This window comes from Perca fluviatilis, chromosome 16 (assembly GCF_010015445.1).
Source record: "Perca fluviatilis chromosome 16, GENO_Pfluv_1.0, whole genome shotgun sequence".
Lineage (NCBI taxonomy): Eukaryota > Metazoa > Chordata > Actinopteri > Perciformes > Percidae > Perca > Perca fluviatilis.
The window spans coordinates 13,101,276-13,117,430 of NC_053127.1; the positions used below are offsets into that span (position 1 = coordinate 13,101,276).

Below are 16,155 nucleotides of genomic sequence, written 5' to 3' on the forward strand. Positions count from 1 at the left end.
ACACACACACACACACACACACACACACACACACACACACACACTTCTCCTGGCTCCTAAGTCAGATGATGAGAGAAATTACAGTAAAAGCTTGTTCGAGAGATGATGAGAAGATGAGGAGGAAAAAGATGGAGTGATGGATGGATCAAAGGATGGAAAAGAAGGAAGGACAGAAGGATAAAAAGTGAAGGGATGGATAGGGAATGAGGGATTCAAACATGGATGATTGGCTGGCAGGAGGGCTGTCGAAAAAAAAAAAAAACGGAAGCAAAATGAAAACAGCTCTCATCCATGTTTACTTGCCTTGTAAACAACCACTGTCTCTAGGCGAGAGAGGCGAGCCTCAAGGGACGGAGGGGAGGGGGGAGAAAGAGAAAGAGAGGGAGAGAGAATGAGTGAAAACAAGATAGCACTGCATCAGGAAAGATATGAAAGACACAGAAGGGGAATAGAGGGATAGAGAGAGGGTTGTTATGCCCCCACACACCATGACTCATCTCCGGTTTCATACCCAGCAGGAGGAGGAGGGTTGTGTGTGTGTGTGTGTGTGTGTGTGTGTGTGTGTGTGTGTGTGTGTGTGTGTGTGTGTGTGTGTGTGTGTGTGTATAAGAGTGTTGAGTTTGAAGAGCATGGTTCGTGCATCTGTACTTGAATATGTGTTTAGAGTGAGCGAGAGGCACAGTTGTTGATTGTGTGTGTGTGTGTGTGTGTGTGTGTTGGTGGGAAGAGGGGGGGCTGCTGTCACAACTGGGAACATTTAACAAGTCCCCAGACGATTTCAGTTTAATTGATTCAAGGCTACAGCCAGTTCAGCTTCACGTGAGCCATCAAATTCTTTTTTTCTTTTCTTTTTTTAAATCTGGATAAATTGCTTGCATCCGTTCATTATCGGCACTAATAGGCAGACATAATATTCCTTAGGAGGTTCTCCAGGAAATTATGAAGAGTAGGTGGCCACAACATGCTGCTGAAAAAAATAAATAAAATTAAATTAAAAAAAAAAAAAAAAATCACACCAGAGGCAAATGCCCGATTTACACCCTATTAATCCTGCTCACACCTGACGTCCAGCATCATCATCTGCATCCACATGTAAAGCCCTTGTTTTGTTGTTGTTATTTTTTTACAGGTTAAGGATGCAACACTCATCCAACCACCAGATACAGATACAGCTCTGACTTTGAGGAGGTAAACAACAGCCACTCCCCCCTCTTCTAAAGCCAGCTAGATCTGCACAGCACGAAGCAGGAGGAGGAGGAGGAGGAGGAGAGGGTGAAGGAGGCAGAGAGGGTTGCTCTAATTCCTTGATGTGTGTATGTGTGGTTGCGTGCTCAGCCTTCCTAAAAGCAGTGCTGCTCCCCCTGGTTTCCTTTCCTCCCTGTTACAGAGGAGTAAAAGGAACCTGCAAAACCTCCAGGGACTGTGAACGTTTGGTGCCTTCACCTTGCACCCAGACCTGCTGCTGTACACACACAACTTCATCTCATATCCTATCCCCTTGTATGTGTCTATGAATATTATATATTATATATATATATATATATATATATATATATATATATATATATATATATATATATATATATATATATATATATATGTGTGTGTGTGTGTGTGTGTGTGTGTGTGTGTGTGTGTGTATGTATGTGTGTGTGTTTGTGTTACAGCCTTCACGTTCGCCTACAAGTCACCACTCACATTCCTCGCTACGCTGCTGCAAATGGCCCTATTTGTCGCAATTACGCGCAAAAATAACCACACTTGGATACTCTCCAACTACCCGCTCGCACACTTGATTCACCGGGCGCGTTCACGTTACGTTTGCAGACTCTACAACATGGGCAAGTTTACCCGGTTAATTTCATCTCCCTGCCTGCACAGGGCTCTGGCTTCAAAGGATTATTTGTCTTTCCCTTCACTGCAACACATAACGTTAAAAACACATAACGTCAGCCTACCCCTCTCCTTGACCCACATGCACCGCTCAGGCTACAGCGTCCCTGCCGCTGACTGTGACTGACAAGCCCGCTGCAAAAGTGCGTATACAGAGCTGCTGCCCTGCTGCTAGCCTAGCACCGATAGCACTTGCAGCAGCAGCAGCAGCAGGAGCAGCAAAGTGTACTTTAGCGGTCCTGCAACACTCCCACTTTTACATTTTATCATTTCCATCCGCTTATTAGTGGTAATTATTTTTACCTTGATCGCAGTCAGCTTCGGATGCAGAGACGTCCACAGTCCTGGACGGCGGGCGATTCCCGGAGATTAGGAGATCATTGGGAGCCAGGCACATGTAGTTTTACTGTGGAGGGTTTAGCAGTAGTTCGGTTTGCCCACTCAGTGCCCTGGCAGGCTACTAGCAGTGCTGCTAAACAGCCCCGAATCAGAATCCACGTTGGGTGACAGGACTGTCCCTTCCCTTCCCCTCCCTTCCCTTCCCTTCCCTTCCCCTCACGGTGCGTGTTGACAGCGCGTCAGCTCTGCAAAGACCGGCCACCGAGTCCAAATCCGAAATAAAATCCCAAAGTGTCTGCCAGACTGAGTTGTTGCTGCCTTTACAAGTCAACAACAACAAACACAGTGGTGCCGCCGCTGGTCCTGCTGCTGCTGTTCACGGGTTAGCAGGCTGCGAGGTGCGCACAACATACCGCTCACAGGAAAGCATGTCGCATTTTGCAAAAGCAGCCCAAACGTGGTGTCAAAACCCGACGATGTTTTCCTCTCGGGTGCCAGCGGTAACGTTACAAGGAGGAAGGGACGGAGAAGCAAGAGGAGGAGTAAAAAGAAGAAGAAGAAGAAAAAAAAAAAAAGGATTCTTTATTTCCAAACGATGAGTCAGAAAAGATTGCAAGCCAGTTTCGCAACGTCCCTCCTTCAAAAATAATTGAGCTCTTCACTTGCTGCCTTGCCTCGCTTCCACTCGTCTACCCGGCGTACGTGCACACACTGCTCTGCACAAATGCACAGACGGGTCTTGTCTTGCAACCTCTCCCCCCACCCCCAGAAAAAAAAAAGACAACACAGAGGAAAAAATCAGCTCTTATCATCAGCTTGAAAACTCTTTTGGCGCCATATTTATGGCGTACTTTCAATTCACTGTTACCGCAAACTGCACTTCCTACTCTGAAATGCTAGATTACTGCGCCTCGGAGAGGAGAGGATGGGCATTGAGCCTTCACCTGCCAATTCTCTGTCAGTTATCAGGCTACTGCTTACTTTGTGGCGGAAAGCGTTAAAATAGGACATAAAAAAGCCGAATCCGGTGCCAGTGATTATAGCCTATTATTATTTTACGTGGCAAAACAGTCACCAGTTTAAAAGAAAACTTGTTTCTGAAAATAATGAATAGGTTTATTTACTAATGGAGGACTCGATCATGCAATGCACAGCACATCCGTTTTATAAGATGAATGTTCTAAACTTTAATGAATATTTATTTCAGCCCCTATAGTAATTGCACAAATAAACATTTGAGAAATATCTGCAAATTGTAGGCTACAAGTTTTCACAAGGTGGGGCTAACTACTCTGATTTCTGAAAAAGGATCTTTTCTACTTAAAATCACCTAAAAAGAATATCTCATGTCAGCTTTGACAGGTGGACTCCTTTATGTAGGAAGAATTATGTTAGAATTCAAACTCATCCACAACTTGCAATTCATAACCCTTTTTCAAATTGAATCTCTATCCCTTCACCTATTTTTAAAGGTGATGCCTAACTCACCATCTTCAATAACTGTTGTCAAAATAATTGGCAGCTGGAACTTCAGTTTAAGCGAAGGCCTGTAGTTGCACTTTACTGTAAGTGATAATATCTCTCCACCAGTGATTGATTTGCTTACAGTGATCTACAGGGAATAGTTGGCAAGTAAAGTACCTTCCTTCACATTTTCTCTAAAATCTATATTTAAAAGGGGAGGAGGGTGTTTGATCAATCCGTAATCTACTACCATCCACTGTCTCTAAATCACTGTCCTCTGCCTGTTATCCAGCAGGAATACATTTTCTCATACTTTCTCTAGTCATCCGTTTGCAGAGTGCAGTTTTCATGAACAAATCAGTCTTCATTCCCCATGAAATTCCCCCTGTCTCATTAAGTATATGCAGCTTTTAACTGCATCTCCAAAGTGACAGACAGCAGATCATCTCAACTGTTGTAATTCGTCTTCGCTCAGCTTTTTTTGTGTCTAAATTGTCTGGTCAATACACATAGATGCAGAGCCAGGAGGCAGACTAAAATTAAGGTCATTTGGATGAACAAATGGGACAATTCTACTTTTATCAAACGCACAGACCACACTTGCACAAAACCACACGCACACAGGCAAGGATGTCAGGTGCACAAACGCTCATATGAGCGTATCAGGTGTCACTCAGAAAGTGTAGAGAGAGGGGGAGAGAACGAGGAAAACAGGGTGTGATGCTGTCTAGCACAAAGTGAAATGAGGTGGTGAAGGACACAGAGGAGGGATTTCTCTGGCACACATTCAAATGCAACAGCAGCATCCCACAGTTTGTTCTCCCCTCCTCGTCCTCCTCCTCCACATAACGAAGGTAGGCAGCGTCCCCTGAGGAAACAGACTGTGACCCTCTCCATGGTCGTTTCTAATGTGAGGTAATACAATTAACTGTCTGATGATGAGATGCACACATTGTTTATTTAGGAAGCATATCTACCCAGATCTGGGTCAAAAGGTAGTTGTAGTTTTTTTTAGGGTTTACAGCTGCAGAGCCTTTGTTAGCATTTGATTGAGCATTTGATTGTTATTGATACGTTGTTAAAGGTGCGACATGTATTCATTTGAAGACATTAGTAATTAAGTAAGTATAGAAACTAATGAGTCAGTTGCTACTGGTCTATAGGACTGTATTTATAAGACAATACCATCACAAGGTATAGCCTCAACACCATCTAAGAGTGAGTCTCAACCAAAAGTTAATACTTTGGATTTATTGCAAGATTGTTGTATTAGATTACATTGCACTGTACTGAGGTTTCCATTTTTCTATGTGTAAAATGTATGGTCCTTATTTGGCCAACATGTTGACGTAATATCTTTGAATAATATAATCTTGGCAAAACTTTAAGCAAAACCTATGGATTCTTTTTTTGTTCTGTACGACCAAAATTAGTTAGAAAACGTGAATATGTCATCTACATACCAGAAATATCCAATAATCTTGTTGAAATTTGAAGTTAAAGTTTCCATCGTTGAAGAGTATTCATTCATTTTTATCAGTTCATGGGGGAAAGGGGTTGTATTTGTAGAAGTAAAATAGGTCACATATTTTCACCTAAGATCAAAATGCTATATTTGTGTCAGAGAAAGTTATAATATTTACAGTTAGTTATAACATTTAACATAGCCTATTTAGAGTGTATATAGTGTGTCACCTATATAAAGCAAGTTTTAAGCCACATGTCCTTTTAAGATTCTGTATCTTGACAGGACACATTTTCAGTGGTGCTCAGTCATAAGTGTAACTATCTATGACAATTTCTTTGACAATTGTTACTGTGTTTCTCTCTGGCTGTTTACAGCAATGCACTGCCTTGTAGCCTAAATTTTGTGATACTAATATTCACTTAATTTGTTTTGTTAGGATATAACTACATTCAGTGTACATTTCTTACAAAAATGTAAAATCTAATGCAATCCGGCACCTCAGCTATACATTCTACCTCCTTTACAAAGATAAGAATGTTGTTTTTTGGATTGACCCTATCAAAGAGATATTCATTTGACTATATTTTAATTACTAATATTATAAGTATGTGGTTGTAGTTTGCAGTGGTGTTGAACTGGACTGCATTGTACTGGGAGGTGTTTCTAACGGTTTTCCCACCCGGTTTACGAATGTTAGATCTGCACCTCGCCCACCATATTTCAAGAATGATTTGAAACCAGTTAAATCCAACACCTCTGAACTAAACACCTGCTAGAAGTGCACTCAAAGTGGTTAGAGAAACTAAACAAATCCTTTCAAAGTTATTACTATATGAAGAGTTGGCCATTTGTGCAGAATTAGTTAAGCTAAAATAGATGCTGATATTTGTATGGCGGTTATCAGAGAATCACATCTTGCATTTGTTAACCTCTGTTTTCAAAAGCCACTGAGCCAGAGAGGAGACGGTCAAGATGTAAAATCTGGACCAGAATAAGTGAAAACGATAAAAGTTTCAGACATGCTAAATCTGCCTGCTGTTAGTTTCCGCTCCAGATTGACGTTATTATTAAGGTTTAAAATCCAATAGCAGGAATGAGTTCAGTTATGTTTCTATAATACCGAACCCCAGCTCAACTGCTTTGATAAATTCTCAAAACTTTAAAGGGATACGCCATCATTTGTTGAAATAAGGCTTATCACGGTCTCCCCTAGCTGTAGATAGGTGGGCCAAAGCATTTTTTGTGCATGCATTGTTTTAGTCCGGTGCAACACCGGCTACACCGCCGCTAGTTAGCTTAGCGTAGTGAATGGAATCCTATGTTGCTGGTTAGCATGTTGTGAGTAAAAGTGAGCCAACAAAAGACAAAAAAACAACCTAATTACTTGCACTGAGACACTATTTCAACAAACGGTGGAGTATTCCTTTAAAACGTGACGCGTTGACACAAAATATAGAAAAAATAGGCCCCATACCTTCCAAAAGTTTTGAGAAGAACTCCTTGTAGAAAATCTAATTTGTTCTAATTGAAGGAAATAAAAGGACATCCGCCAACCAGCGTGCATGACAAGGGGGGCTTCTTAATTTCCATTCAGTTAAAATTAGTCTATTCGCTAATAAGGTATGACTTTTCAAATCTCATATTTGATTTAAAGACAGTGACAGTAGTAGTGTCAAAAAGCACAAGGACAAATACAAAATGTGTGATCCCCTTCACGTCTATTTGGTTTGAAGTACTCCAGTCAAGTTAATTAGTTCCAAACATTTACGTATTTTTCTTCCTTTGTTATCCATAGGTTTTGTTATTATTATATTATATGTTATATTCACAACAAGCACGCACGCATGCACTCACACAGCATCAGCCAACATTACACTATTTTTCCATGACGTAGGCTACATTTGATTTTCATAACCACCCATTCCAGTAAATAAGATCAATATGTGAATACAGAAATGACTTCAATAAGTATTCGTCTTGAGGCAGCTGTGTGATGGTGTCGCAGTGGAGTGGGTGCACTGAGAAGATGCATGCACTGTATCATGACCACAATATCCATGTCAACTTCAATTAGGCCAATAGACGGGTATATATCCTCATTTTTTAAACAATAGGTCAGGATTCAGGACCTAAAATAGCTGACAGGCCCTACTGCTCCAGCATCCCTGCATCCCTACATGTCAAGAGCACTAGTTTTAATTAGTCCGGGTCCCAGGGTGACAGGCTACATTTATCACTTGGGTCCCAGGCCTAAAGAATGTAAGCACCCCTGCTCTATGGGAAGCTAAAGTCGATGCAATGTCATGCGCAGCCTGATTCTGATAGTCCTGCTGCAAACTACAATGCCTTTTCCACAAGTTTCAGAGATGCTCTTCCTCCGTCCGTCATAGGTGGCTAATTTCATACTAATACTCACAACTAAAATAGATGTAGGGTGTAAGCATAATTTACCATTAGGCTTTACATAGATGGTATTGATCTGGCAAGGAGAGCTGTGCCATTGCAGCCAATGGTTTTTATTTCCTACTAAATTACAATAATTAGTCTTCTATAACTTCTGAAATGGTTTAGACAGCTTGTGTCTAGATTTGAAAGTTTATTTTTTTTACCTTCATTTAACAAGCCGTCTCTAGACACTGAAATTCTACACAGAACACTGAACCAACATTCACAGAAGGAAGAAGAGAGCCACTGAAGAGAAAAACATAAAAGGCATCTAAATACATTAAAAACACAGGTCTATTAGATGTCTTTAACAGTCAGATTTCGTGTTCCTCTCGTGCACATTTTTAGTGTTAACAGTTAAAGTTGTGGCCTACCTTAGCTCATTTTGTATACTGTAGATTCAATTAGGTCAAGAAGCAGCTTGTTTCAAAATGAGGAAAATATTTGTATTCATCTGCTATTAGAGTGGGTGCGAACAGGAAATAATGTAAACAGGAAGAATAGAAAGTACAGAACAGGAAGTATGATGTAATGTATTTTATTTGTTACAGTAAAAATACCATTTCTGTCTCAGCAGGAGCATGATTCCAACACATCTTGATTAGGGAAATATCATGGTTTGGGTTCAAATAAATACTTATGGAGCAATCGTGGCATTTAAAAAAATGTTTTTGCTCCAGACAGACAAAAATAAATCCTACAGCCATTATAGAGAGCTCTTTGTCACTTGAACGTAAACATCATTTTTGGGCATTTGCTGAAACAACTGATGCTGTTGCTTTTCTTGGGACTAAGACGAAAAAAACAATAAGCAAAGGTACCTGGCTAAGCACACCATTTAACATCCTTTCAAAATGCGCACAGAGGAAAAATCATTAAATAAGACTAACTTTGAGTTAGTGGTAGAACTACTTTTGGAAAAATTGTAAAATTACTAGAAAACAGAACCACCCTGAGTTGTAGCATAGACATTTTATATAGTTACAGTTATAGTTAACTGTTCATCAGTCTGAGTCAGCTTCGAAGGAGTTCATTAAAAGTCTCTGCACTCAGTGAATTACACTCTGCCATTTCCCGATATACACACATCTCATTATGTTCTACACCCCTGAAAGGTTTACCGTGATCTAATATATAACAACCCCATTCTCCTCGCAGTAACCTTGATATCCACAGACACTTTACAGAGTGGGTTGATCCTTTCCTCGCTGGCCCTCCCCCAGGACTCCAGCTGAAAGGGCTACCTGTTGTCTGTGTGTTTCCCAATTATAGTTTTCTCCTGAGTAAGCGTACATTAGGTGACTCATCAAGAACGCGGTCTGCCAGCGCTGGCTGGAACGCAGTGTATTATTTCAGCATCAGTGTATATTTCAGGCTGAGTGAGAGAGGGGAGAGCGCGGCCATAAACTTAATGGGTTAGTTCACTCAATAAAGCGGCGACTTGTATGACTTGGAAGCTGCCCAAAATATAACATACTCAGGAGTGCCACCGGTGGTTTTTCTGAGGGAATTTGAGAGGAGGTGAAAGTGTGTTTTTATGTGTGCTTACTTGTGTGTCTTCTTGTCTTTCTTGGACTGAAAAAAATGTGCAAGAAGAGATTTCTTCTTACAGAAATTAGTTTAGAGCTGGGATTTAGTGTTAAGGATGATTAAGTAAACTAAAGGTTAATAAATTAATGTGTGCTCATTTGTGTACATATGTGCATATATGTGCACCTAACATGTGAGAATATAATGTTGTTTTAGTACACCGAGTCAATACAAGTCCAGGGTGCAAGAGGGAAGATTCAGACAGAATCATGTTCCTGGGTCAATTGGGTTTGTTAATATCTCTCATCTCTGCGGTGTGTTAGCAAAACACTTGATTCAGAGCATCAGGAGAGTTTGGCCTGCTGGGAAGAAGTTTTGTAACCACTTACAGTAAACTGACACTGCATGAAAATAGAATTACAATGTTCAGAGCTCCATGGAAAACAGGATGGAGCAGAAGTATGCGGGAGAAGTTTAAGAGTGGACTAAGTTAAAAACCCAACAGCATTTTTTCAACAAATTAGTTTTTGCTAAAGCCCACAGAAACACGTATTGCTATAGTCTGACTGATTCATCATAAAGTGCTTTTTGTCAAATATAAATAAAGTTCTCTCTGGGTTTTTTTTGGTTGCTCAAATGTTGAAATTAGAATTTGTTGTTAACCTAAACATACCTGACAACGCTGAAATGGTTTCTTTTGTGTGTGAGCAACATGTAACTTTTTAAAGTGAGTTAAAATGAATGCTTAGATGCTTAAATCTACAGCAAGAAGGTCATAAATGCATAACAAACTAATCTAATCCTGGCCCGCTGCTTGGTGTTTTGGCCTTTACATGTGGAGAATGAATGCAGTGTGTTTCTAAAGGTGAGACCGTTCTTTTATCAGCTCTCATCAATGTTCTCGTCAGGTTGCACATTAAAGAAACTCCTGTCTGGATCTGTACAGACATTATTTCATCTCTGCATGTTCGACTGTTGTTCCAACTTGCTCAGTTTATCTTTGGCTGCGGCTTCACTGTTCCTTTACAACTGCTTTGAAAGTGCTTTCAGGTGAGATTTCATGAAAAGAAGCTCTGTTTGCAAGTTTGTTCTTTTCTTTTAAACCAAATGTGTTGACATAATCCATTTTAGGAGGTTACTTATGCACTGTGTGTGTGTGTGTGTGTGTGTGTGTGTGTGTGTGTGTGTGTGTGTGTGTGTGTGTGTGTGTGTGGTTGTGTGTGTGTGTGTGTGTGTGTGTGTGTGTGTGTGTGTGTAATTTAACCATTTGCATACCTATTAAACAGTAAACAACCTTTTTAAAAGAAAGTCATAAGGTTAATTTTCATATTTTAATAATGACCATCTTCTCAATCGTGTGCATGTGTTCCATTCTGCTGGTTTACAATATAAATAATTCTTTAAAGTGCCCATATTATGAAAAAAACACTTTTTCTGGGATTTGGGGTGTTCTTTTGTGTCTCTGGTGCTTCCACACACATACAAACTTTGAAAAAAATCCATCCATGCTGTTTTGAGTGAGATACAGTTTCTGAATGTGTCCTGCCTTCAGTCTCCTAGTGAGCTGTTCAAAATCGGCCTCGGACTGTGACGTCACAGTCCGAAATGGGCTGGCTAACCACAACCGTTAGCTCGTTAGCATGCTAACGCTAATGCTAACGCTAATGCTAACGCTAATGCTAACGCTAGCATGCTACGTCGTTCTCAATAGCAAAGCACTGCTACAACACACACAAGTTCACCATAATCTACAAAAGAACTACTTACATGTGTGCCCTCATTTAGAAGTCTCCCAGCTAATCCTGCCTTGTAACTGACTGAAGTTGGAGAAACAGGCTTTCTTTTACTGTCTCTAGAGTTAGCTAGCTGACATGATCTACATCTGAACTACTGAGCATGTGCGAGTGCAATCAAAGATAGTACAGAAGAAGAAGATGAAAAGAGGTCTCACTCTGTAGCTAAAACAGAAACCAGGTGAAAAGAGGATCTGCAGCAGTGAGAGAGAGCTGTGCAGTACAACAAAAATATGGTGCTTTTTGAAAATTAAACCATGTAAACCTATTCTGGTACAATCTTAAAATACAGTTATGAACCTGAAAATGAGCATAATATGGGCGCTTTAAGACCCTCGCTTCTTGATTATTTATTTCCCATGCAGAATATAAAGCTAACAGGTAACGGGACTTGTCAACATTGTTTTTGTTAATATTTACATAATTCATTCACAGCAAATCATAAAGGCCAAGCCCTTTATTCTATTCCTCCTAAATGTTATGGCTGTTACAATGACGGTCTCAAGACATTTTGATATAAGTTACAGTTAAATTGGTTTTTACTGTGCTGTGGAAACAAAACCAGCGACAGAGCAGTGAGCTGGTCTGTATGTCTATCTGTCTGACTTCATGTTGGCTTGCTTTCCTCTGGAATCCCTCTGCATATCAATGACTTCATGTCAAAACAAGCCCCAAATCCCCCTCTGCTGTGTGTGTGCGTGTGTGAGTAAGAGTTAGAAGATGGAGAATCTCGCAGGGGTTTGTTCACATATCTGTGTAGCCAAAATGAAAGGAGGCTGTGTGTGTGTGTGTGTGTGTGTGTGTGTTTGTGCATATCTGTGAGTCTGAATGACTGTTCATAAGCCTCTTTACAAAGGCTGGAGGTTAAAAGTCCAGTGTTTCTCTCTGATCATCTTTCTGGCAGACTGGTCAAGTGCAGAGAAAGAGAGATATGTCGCTCAAGTGAGAAGAAGGAGGCACAAAATGAAAGTGTGTGTATGTGTGTGTGTGTGTGCTGCAGACATTTCAAAACCACACTACCTGAATTTTATATTTTCTGGCAAAGCAAGACACAGAAAGATCAAGCTGGAGGAGGGAAGGAAGAAGCCTCAGAAGCCTAAAGCTGTGTTAGTTCACCTACAGTCTGCAGTTAGCCGATGGCAATGAGGGGCCACTGCTTCAATTTTAATAGACTACAACATCCAAATAGGCCTTTTTCACAGCAGACATTTTGACATATCATAGCAGAAAAAGCACAGATGTAATTAGTGATGGGCGGCTGTATTCCATTTCGGTAAGCTTCTTCCAGGGTCTATGCGCACACTCACTCACTGGTCTGGCTCACTGGACACTTAAGTGGGAAAGAGCCAGTGTTAAAAGTATTGGCCGACTTCACACTGGGTGCGTGGCGTGAGCGTGTCAGCTGTGTGGTGTGTCCGTTTTTATTTCGACTCCCATGTTAACAGGTTAGAGCTTGCACACTGCCTGCGTGACATGCACGTCTCAAAACCGCCAAAAACGCGTGCATGCTAGAAATAGGACCGACGCCTATTTTTCACGTGACACGCAAGCCTGTTGGAAGCGTTTCCAGACAAAATAGAACAGGAAAAGATGTTTATATGTCATTTTGACACAAATACATATTAATAAATGACATGTTGATGTTTGAAAGTCTCTAGGTTTTGACATAAATGCAGATATAAATGTAATTTAAAAAAATCTGTATATATTTATATGTTTAACATGAAGTATACTACTGCTTGAGTGCAGTAAATCAATGTGTACAGACAAGGCTAGCAGCAGCAGCGCCACGTCAGACACGTTTCATAGAAAACGCCACATAGCCGCCACGCAACTGACACGCAACAGAAACGCCACGCTCACGCCACGCAGCCAGTGTGTGGCCGGCCTTAGTTTCAAAGTCAAAATGTCTGCTGTGAAAAAGGCATACTGTGAGATGTGATAATGTGCACTCCTAACACATCATTTCTTCTTTAAAGCAGCTCTAGCACTACCAACTCAAGGTATTACCTTAACATATTTTATGGTATCTTACAAAAGAATTTTATTCATTTATACCTTTTCTTTTTAAAATTTTTTTTTCAAGTTCATCTTAAAGCTAATTTCCATCAAAAGCCTTTTATAGTTGGAGGCTGCCAGTCTATGACCTATTAAAGTGATGAAACTCTTTATCATAACATATGATGTAGTATTTGCAGAATTGTTTATAAAACTATATATATATATATATATATATAAAACACTAGAGCAAGGCCTGCCATGGTCACAGCTAATGTCAAAAAGTACATATCACATTTCAGCATCATACAAATTAAGATACGCTAATTTTCTTGTTACAATAACTTCAAATTTTCCATGGGATATCCCCATATGATGAAAATAACCTATTGTATTTTGGGGTTGGAGGGGGTGGATAGGCTTTTGCCTTTCCAGCTCCACTTTGTGATTACTGCCAATGGTCTGTTATTTATTTTATGTTATTTGTTTTATGTCTTAATTTGATGAATTAGCATGTCGCACCTATAATTGGTTTAATCTAAATGACTACAACCAATAACCAATAACAAGCCCCTGTGCAAGAGGGGATTTCAGGTCAGTTGCAGCTCTAAACTCTACCGCTGTGTGGCGCTGTTATAAACACGTTAAGATGGAAAAACACTTTCCGGGACCATCCCTTCGCAGACAGGAAGTTGCCTTTGTTGACTCGTCAAGGAAAAAGCAAGATGGCTAACCTGGACGTGGAGGATTTTATTCAGCAAAACAGAGCTTTGGCGGACCAGGTAGAAACATTTCGAGGTTACTGGGAGAGTGAAAAACACTGGCAGGCCAGGAGGGAGTTCATCCTACGGAACATAAGCGACTTTGAGGACCCGCATCTGGACCACCTGATCTCCCTGTCCATGGTCTGGGCTAACAACGTCTTCCTCGGCTGTCGGTACGTAAACACAACGTGCTCTCACGACCGCTACGGTGTAGTACAAATGCGCCCTTATCGGACAGCTCTTTGTGTCGATTTCTTTCCGGAGCTGGACGAGATTAAAACCGCTCCACAGCCGTTAAGACTCCCTTAACCCGTAATTTAGCTTGTAGAGATTAACGTTAGCGGTTAAACACTTAACTTAAGTAGAGCCGTTTATGTTCACCTTAAATATATTTGCCAAACTCGTCAGTTACAATTGAAGCCCCATTCTCTTCCAAAAGTTAAACCCATTGTTTGACATAACTTCTGATAAGTCACGAAAAACCTTTTTTGTGTGTTGTATGTTTTGGGTTCACGGTCTTCTTCGTCTCGTTGCCAGCTCATAATGGGCTCACAGCTGCCCCCTTTGTCCTGAACTGAAAACGACAAACTAACGGGCGCCGAACTGAAGTTGCAATTTTCTCAAATCAAACAGCAGATGATAAAGATGACTATGTCTCCTTTTTTTTTTTCTTTGACCAACAAAAAAAAAAAAAAAGGATCATGCTATGACACAAGTTGTCTACGGCCAGTGGAAGTAACGTTATTAGTTGATGGTTGGATTTGTGATTCCACTAGTGATATTTGAGTTATAGACAGACTTATTGACCATATTAACCCTTGTGTTGACTTCGGGTCAAATTGACCCGTTTTCAATTTTTGTTTTATATCAGAAAATATGGGACGTAGAAATAAGCGCTGAAAATGTGTATAACAAAAATTTAACAATTTAAAACGTTGGAAAAAGCAAAAACAAACTGTGAAAAAAAGCCACACAAAAAAAACACAATTTAGCATCAAAGAGCATCACAGTGCAGTTTGATTTAAGGCTGCACAGGCCTGCAATAGCTTTCTCAATCGTTGTATTATAGCCCGACCAATCGAAGATCTATGAGGCCGATTTTCATAAATGCATAATAAAAGCAAACATTATTCATAATGATTATTTATCAGTAACCAAAATTATAATCTTCTAATTCTCTGTTCATCAATCTATCAGCAATAGTCTCCCTTGTTTTTCAGTCCACTGTTATCACTTCAGAAACAACTTGAACCACAGATGAATTAATGATGCTGAATCGTTGAGGGTGATAATATTAACATTTCCTTCCACTAATGGCAGGTATAGCACAGAGCTCCTGGAGAAAGTGAAGGAAATGGCTGAAGGCGTCGTGGTGGAGGACGCACCGGTCTTCAAGACAAGAGATGAGATTATGAAGAAGCAACAGGTACGTTTGTGGACACACACGCACACAGAGATTTGTTGACAGGAAAAATCCTTCATTCATGCCTCTCTTTTCCATCACAGGGTCGATGACCGGCTCAGTCGCATTATCCCTTCTGGTCGCGTCTGATCAAGCCTGAAGACTGATGGGACTCAGCTGTTACGTACATGTATACAGGCTGCGATTTTAAGAAGTCTGGCCACTTACACTGTAGGATTGTAACACTATGATGGTAACTGATGTGATCAGAGTGTAAACATCAACAATCTTTTTTTTTTTTTTTTTTTTTTCAACAAAAGCAGAGATATTGTTATTCTGCATTTAATTGTATAGACACAACTAAGATGTTTTTGACAGTGTGGGAGCTTCACTGCTCATCCATTTTTACACTTTCTTTTAAAAAGCGTACTCATTGTTTTTGGTATTGTTTTTTTAAATAAATTTTAGATGAAAGATGACACATAATCTTGTCATTATGTGTTTAGCAAAATAAATAACATCCTTTCTTCTCATGGGATTGTATTTTTTTTGTTGCATTTTTCCAAGACAGATCATAGTGGTTTTGTGCGGTTAGGCTTTCTGTGAGTAATCAAACAACGTAGGACATACATTTTCTATTATCACACTGCAAAGCTCTAAAAACATTATGTCCAGCTTTTTATCGCTGCTTAGTGGGCTTAACAAAATTGGAGCAAAGCAGCACATTTCTGTAATTTTCTCAGATACGGGTTGGGTTTGGATCTTGCTTAATACTTTATCTTCATGTTGGGTGAATTCATCTGCTGGCAGTTCTCAAAAGAACAAGATAACTATTTCTGAGCACAAACCCAACCCTTATGACCAAAAAAGGAAATCATATTAAACAGATGAAAATTGGAAACAGATTGTGTTGGTTTTAACAATATCTCACATATAGAACTTAATCATTGACCAGCAGAACTCTTTCCTCTAATTACTCAAGCTCACCGTTTCACCATAGTCAATATTACAGTACTATAGAAAAACGCGAGGACCAATAAGTTCTAACAGTTTCTCACA

At 40.1% G+C, this 16,155-nt stretch overlaps 2 protein-coding genes across 3 annotated transcripts in view; one reads left to right on the plus strand and one right to left on the minus strand.

The window, feature by feature from the left end:
- jade2 (jade family PHD finger 2) overlaps positions 1 to 3,110 on the minus strand; it is a 178,385-nt gene extending 175,275 nt beyond the window's left edge. Inside the window, exon 1 of one of the 2 annotated variants that reach the window (XM_039778483.1) lies at positions 2,197 to 3,110. In XM_039778483.1, the coding sequence (XP_039634417.1) occupies positions 2,197 to 2,290 (94 nt within the window). In that variant the 5' untranslated portion in view covers positions 2,291 to 3,110. The remainder of the gene's footprint in view (positions 1 to 2,196) is intronic. The other variant, XM_039778481.1, reaches the window with a different exon arrangement.
- Positions 3,111 to 13,607: 10,497 nt separating this feature from the next.
- cdkn2aipnl (CDKN2A interacting protein N-terminal like) lies at positions 13,608 to 15,629 on the plus strand. The gene is made up of 3 exons (XM_039777710.1): positions 13,608 to 13,867; positions 15,015 to 15,120; positions 15,201 to 15,629. The coding sequence occupies exons 1-3, from the start codon at positions 13,656 to 13,658 to the stop codon at positions 15,207 to 15,209; spliced, it is 327 nt and encodes a 108-aa protein (XP_039633644.1). The 5' UTR covers positions 13,608 to 13,655; the 3' UTR covers positions 15,210 to 15,629.
- Positions 15,630 to 16,155: the final 526 nt, after the last annotated feature.

Coding starts and splice junctions, on each gene's coding strand:
- cdkn2aipnl (XM_039777710.1), top strand. CDS start 13,656: ATGGCTAACCTGGACGTGGAGGATTTTATTCAGCAAAACAGAGCTTTG. Junction 13,868..15,014: donor AACGTCTTCCTCGGCTGTCG/GTACGTAAACAC, acceptor CACTAATGGCAG/GTATAGCACAGAGCTCCTGG.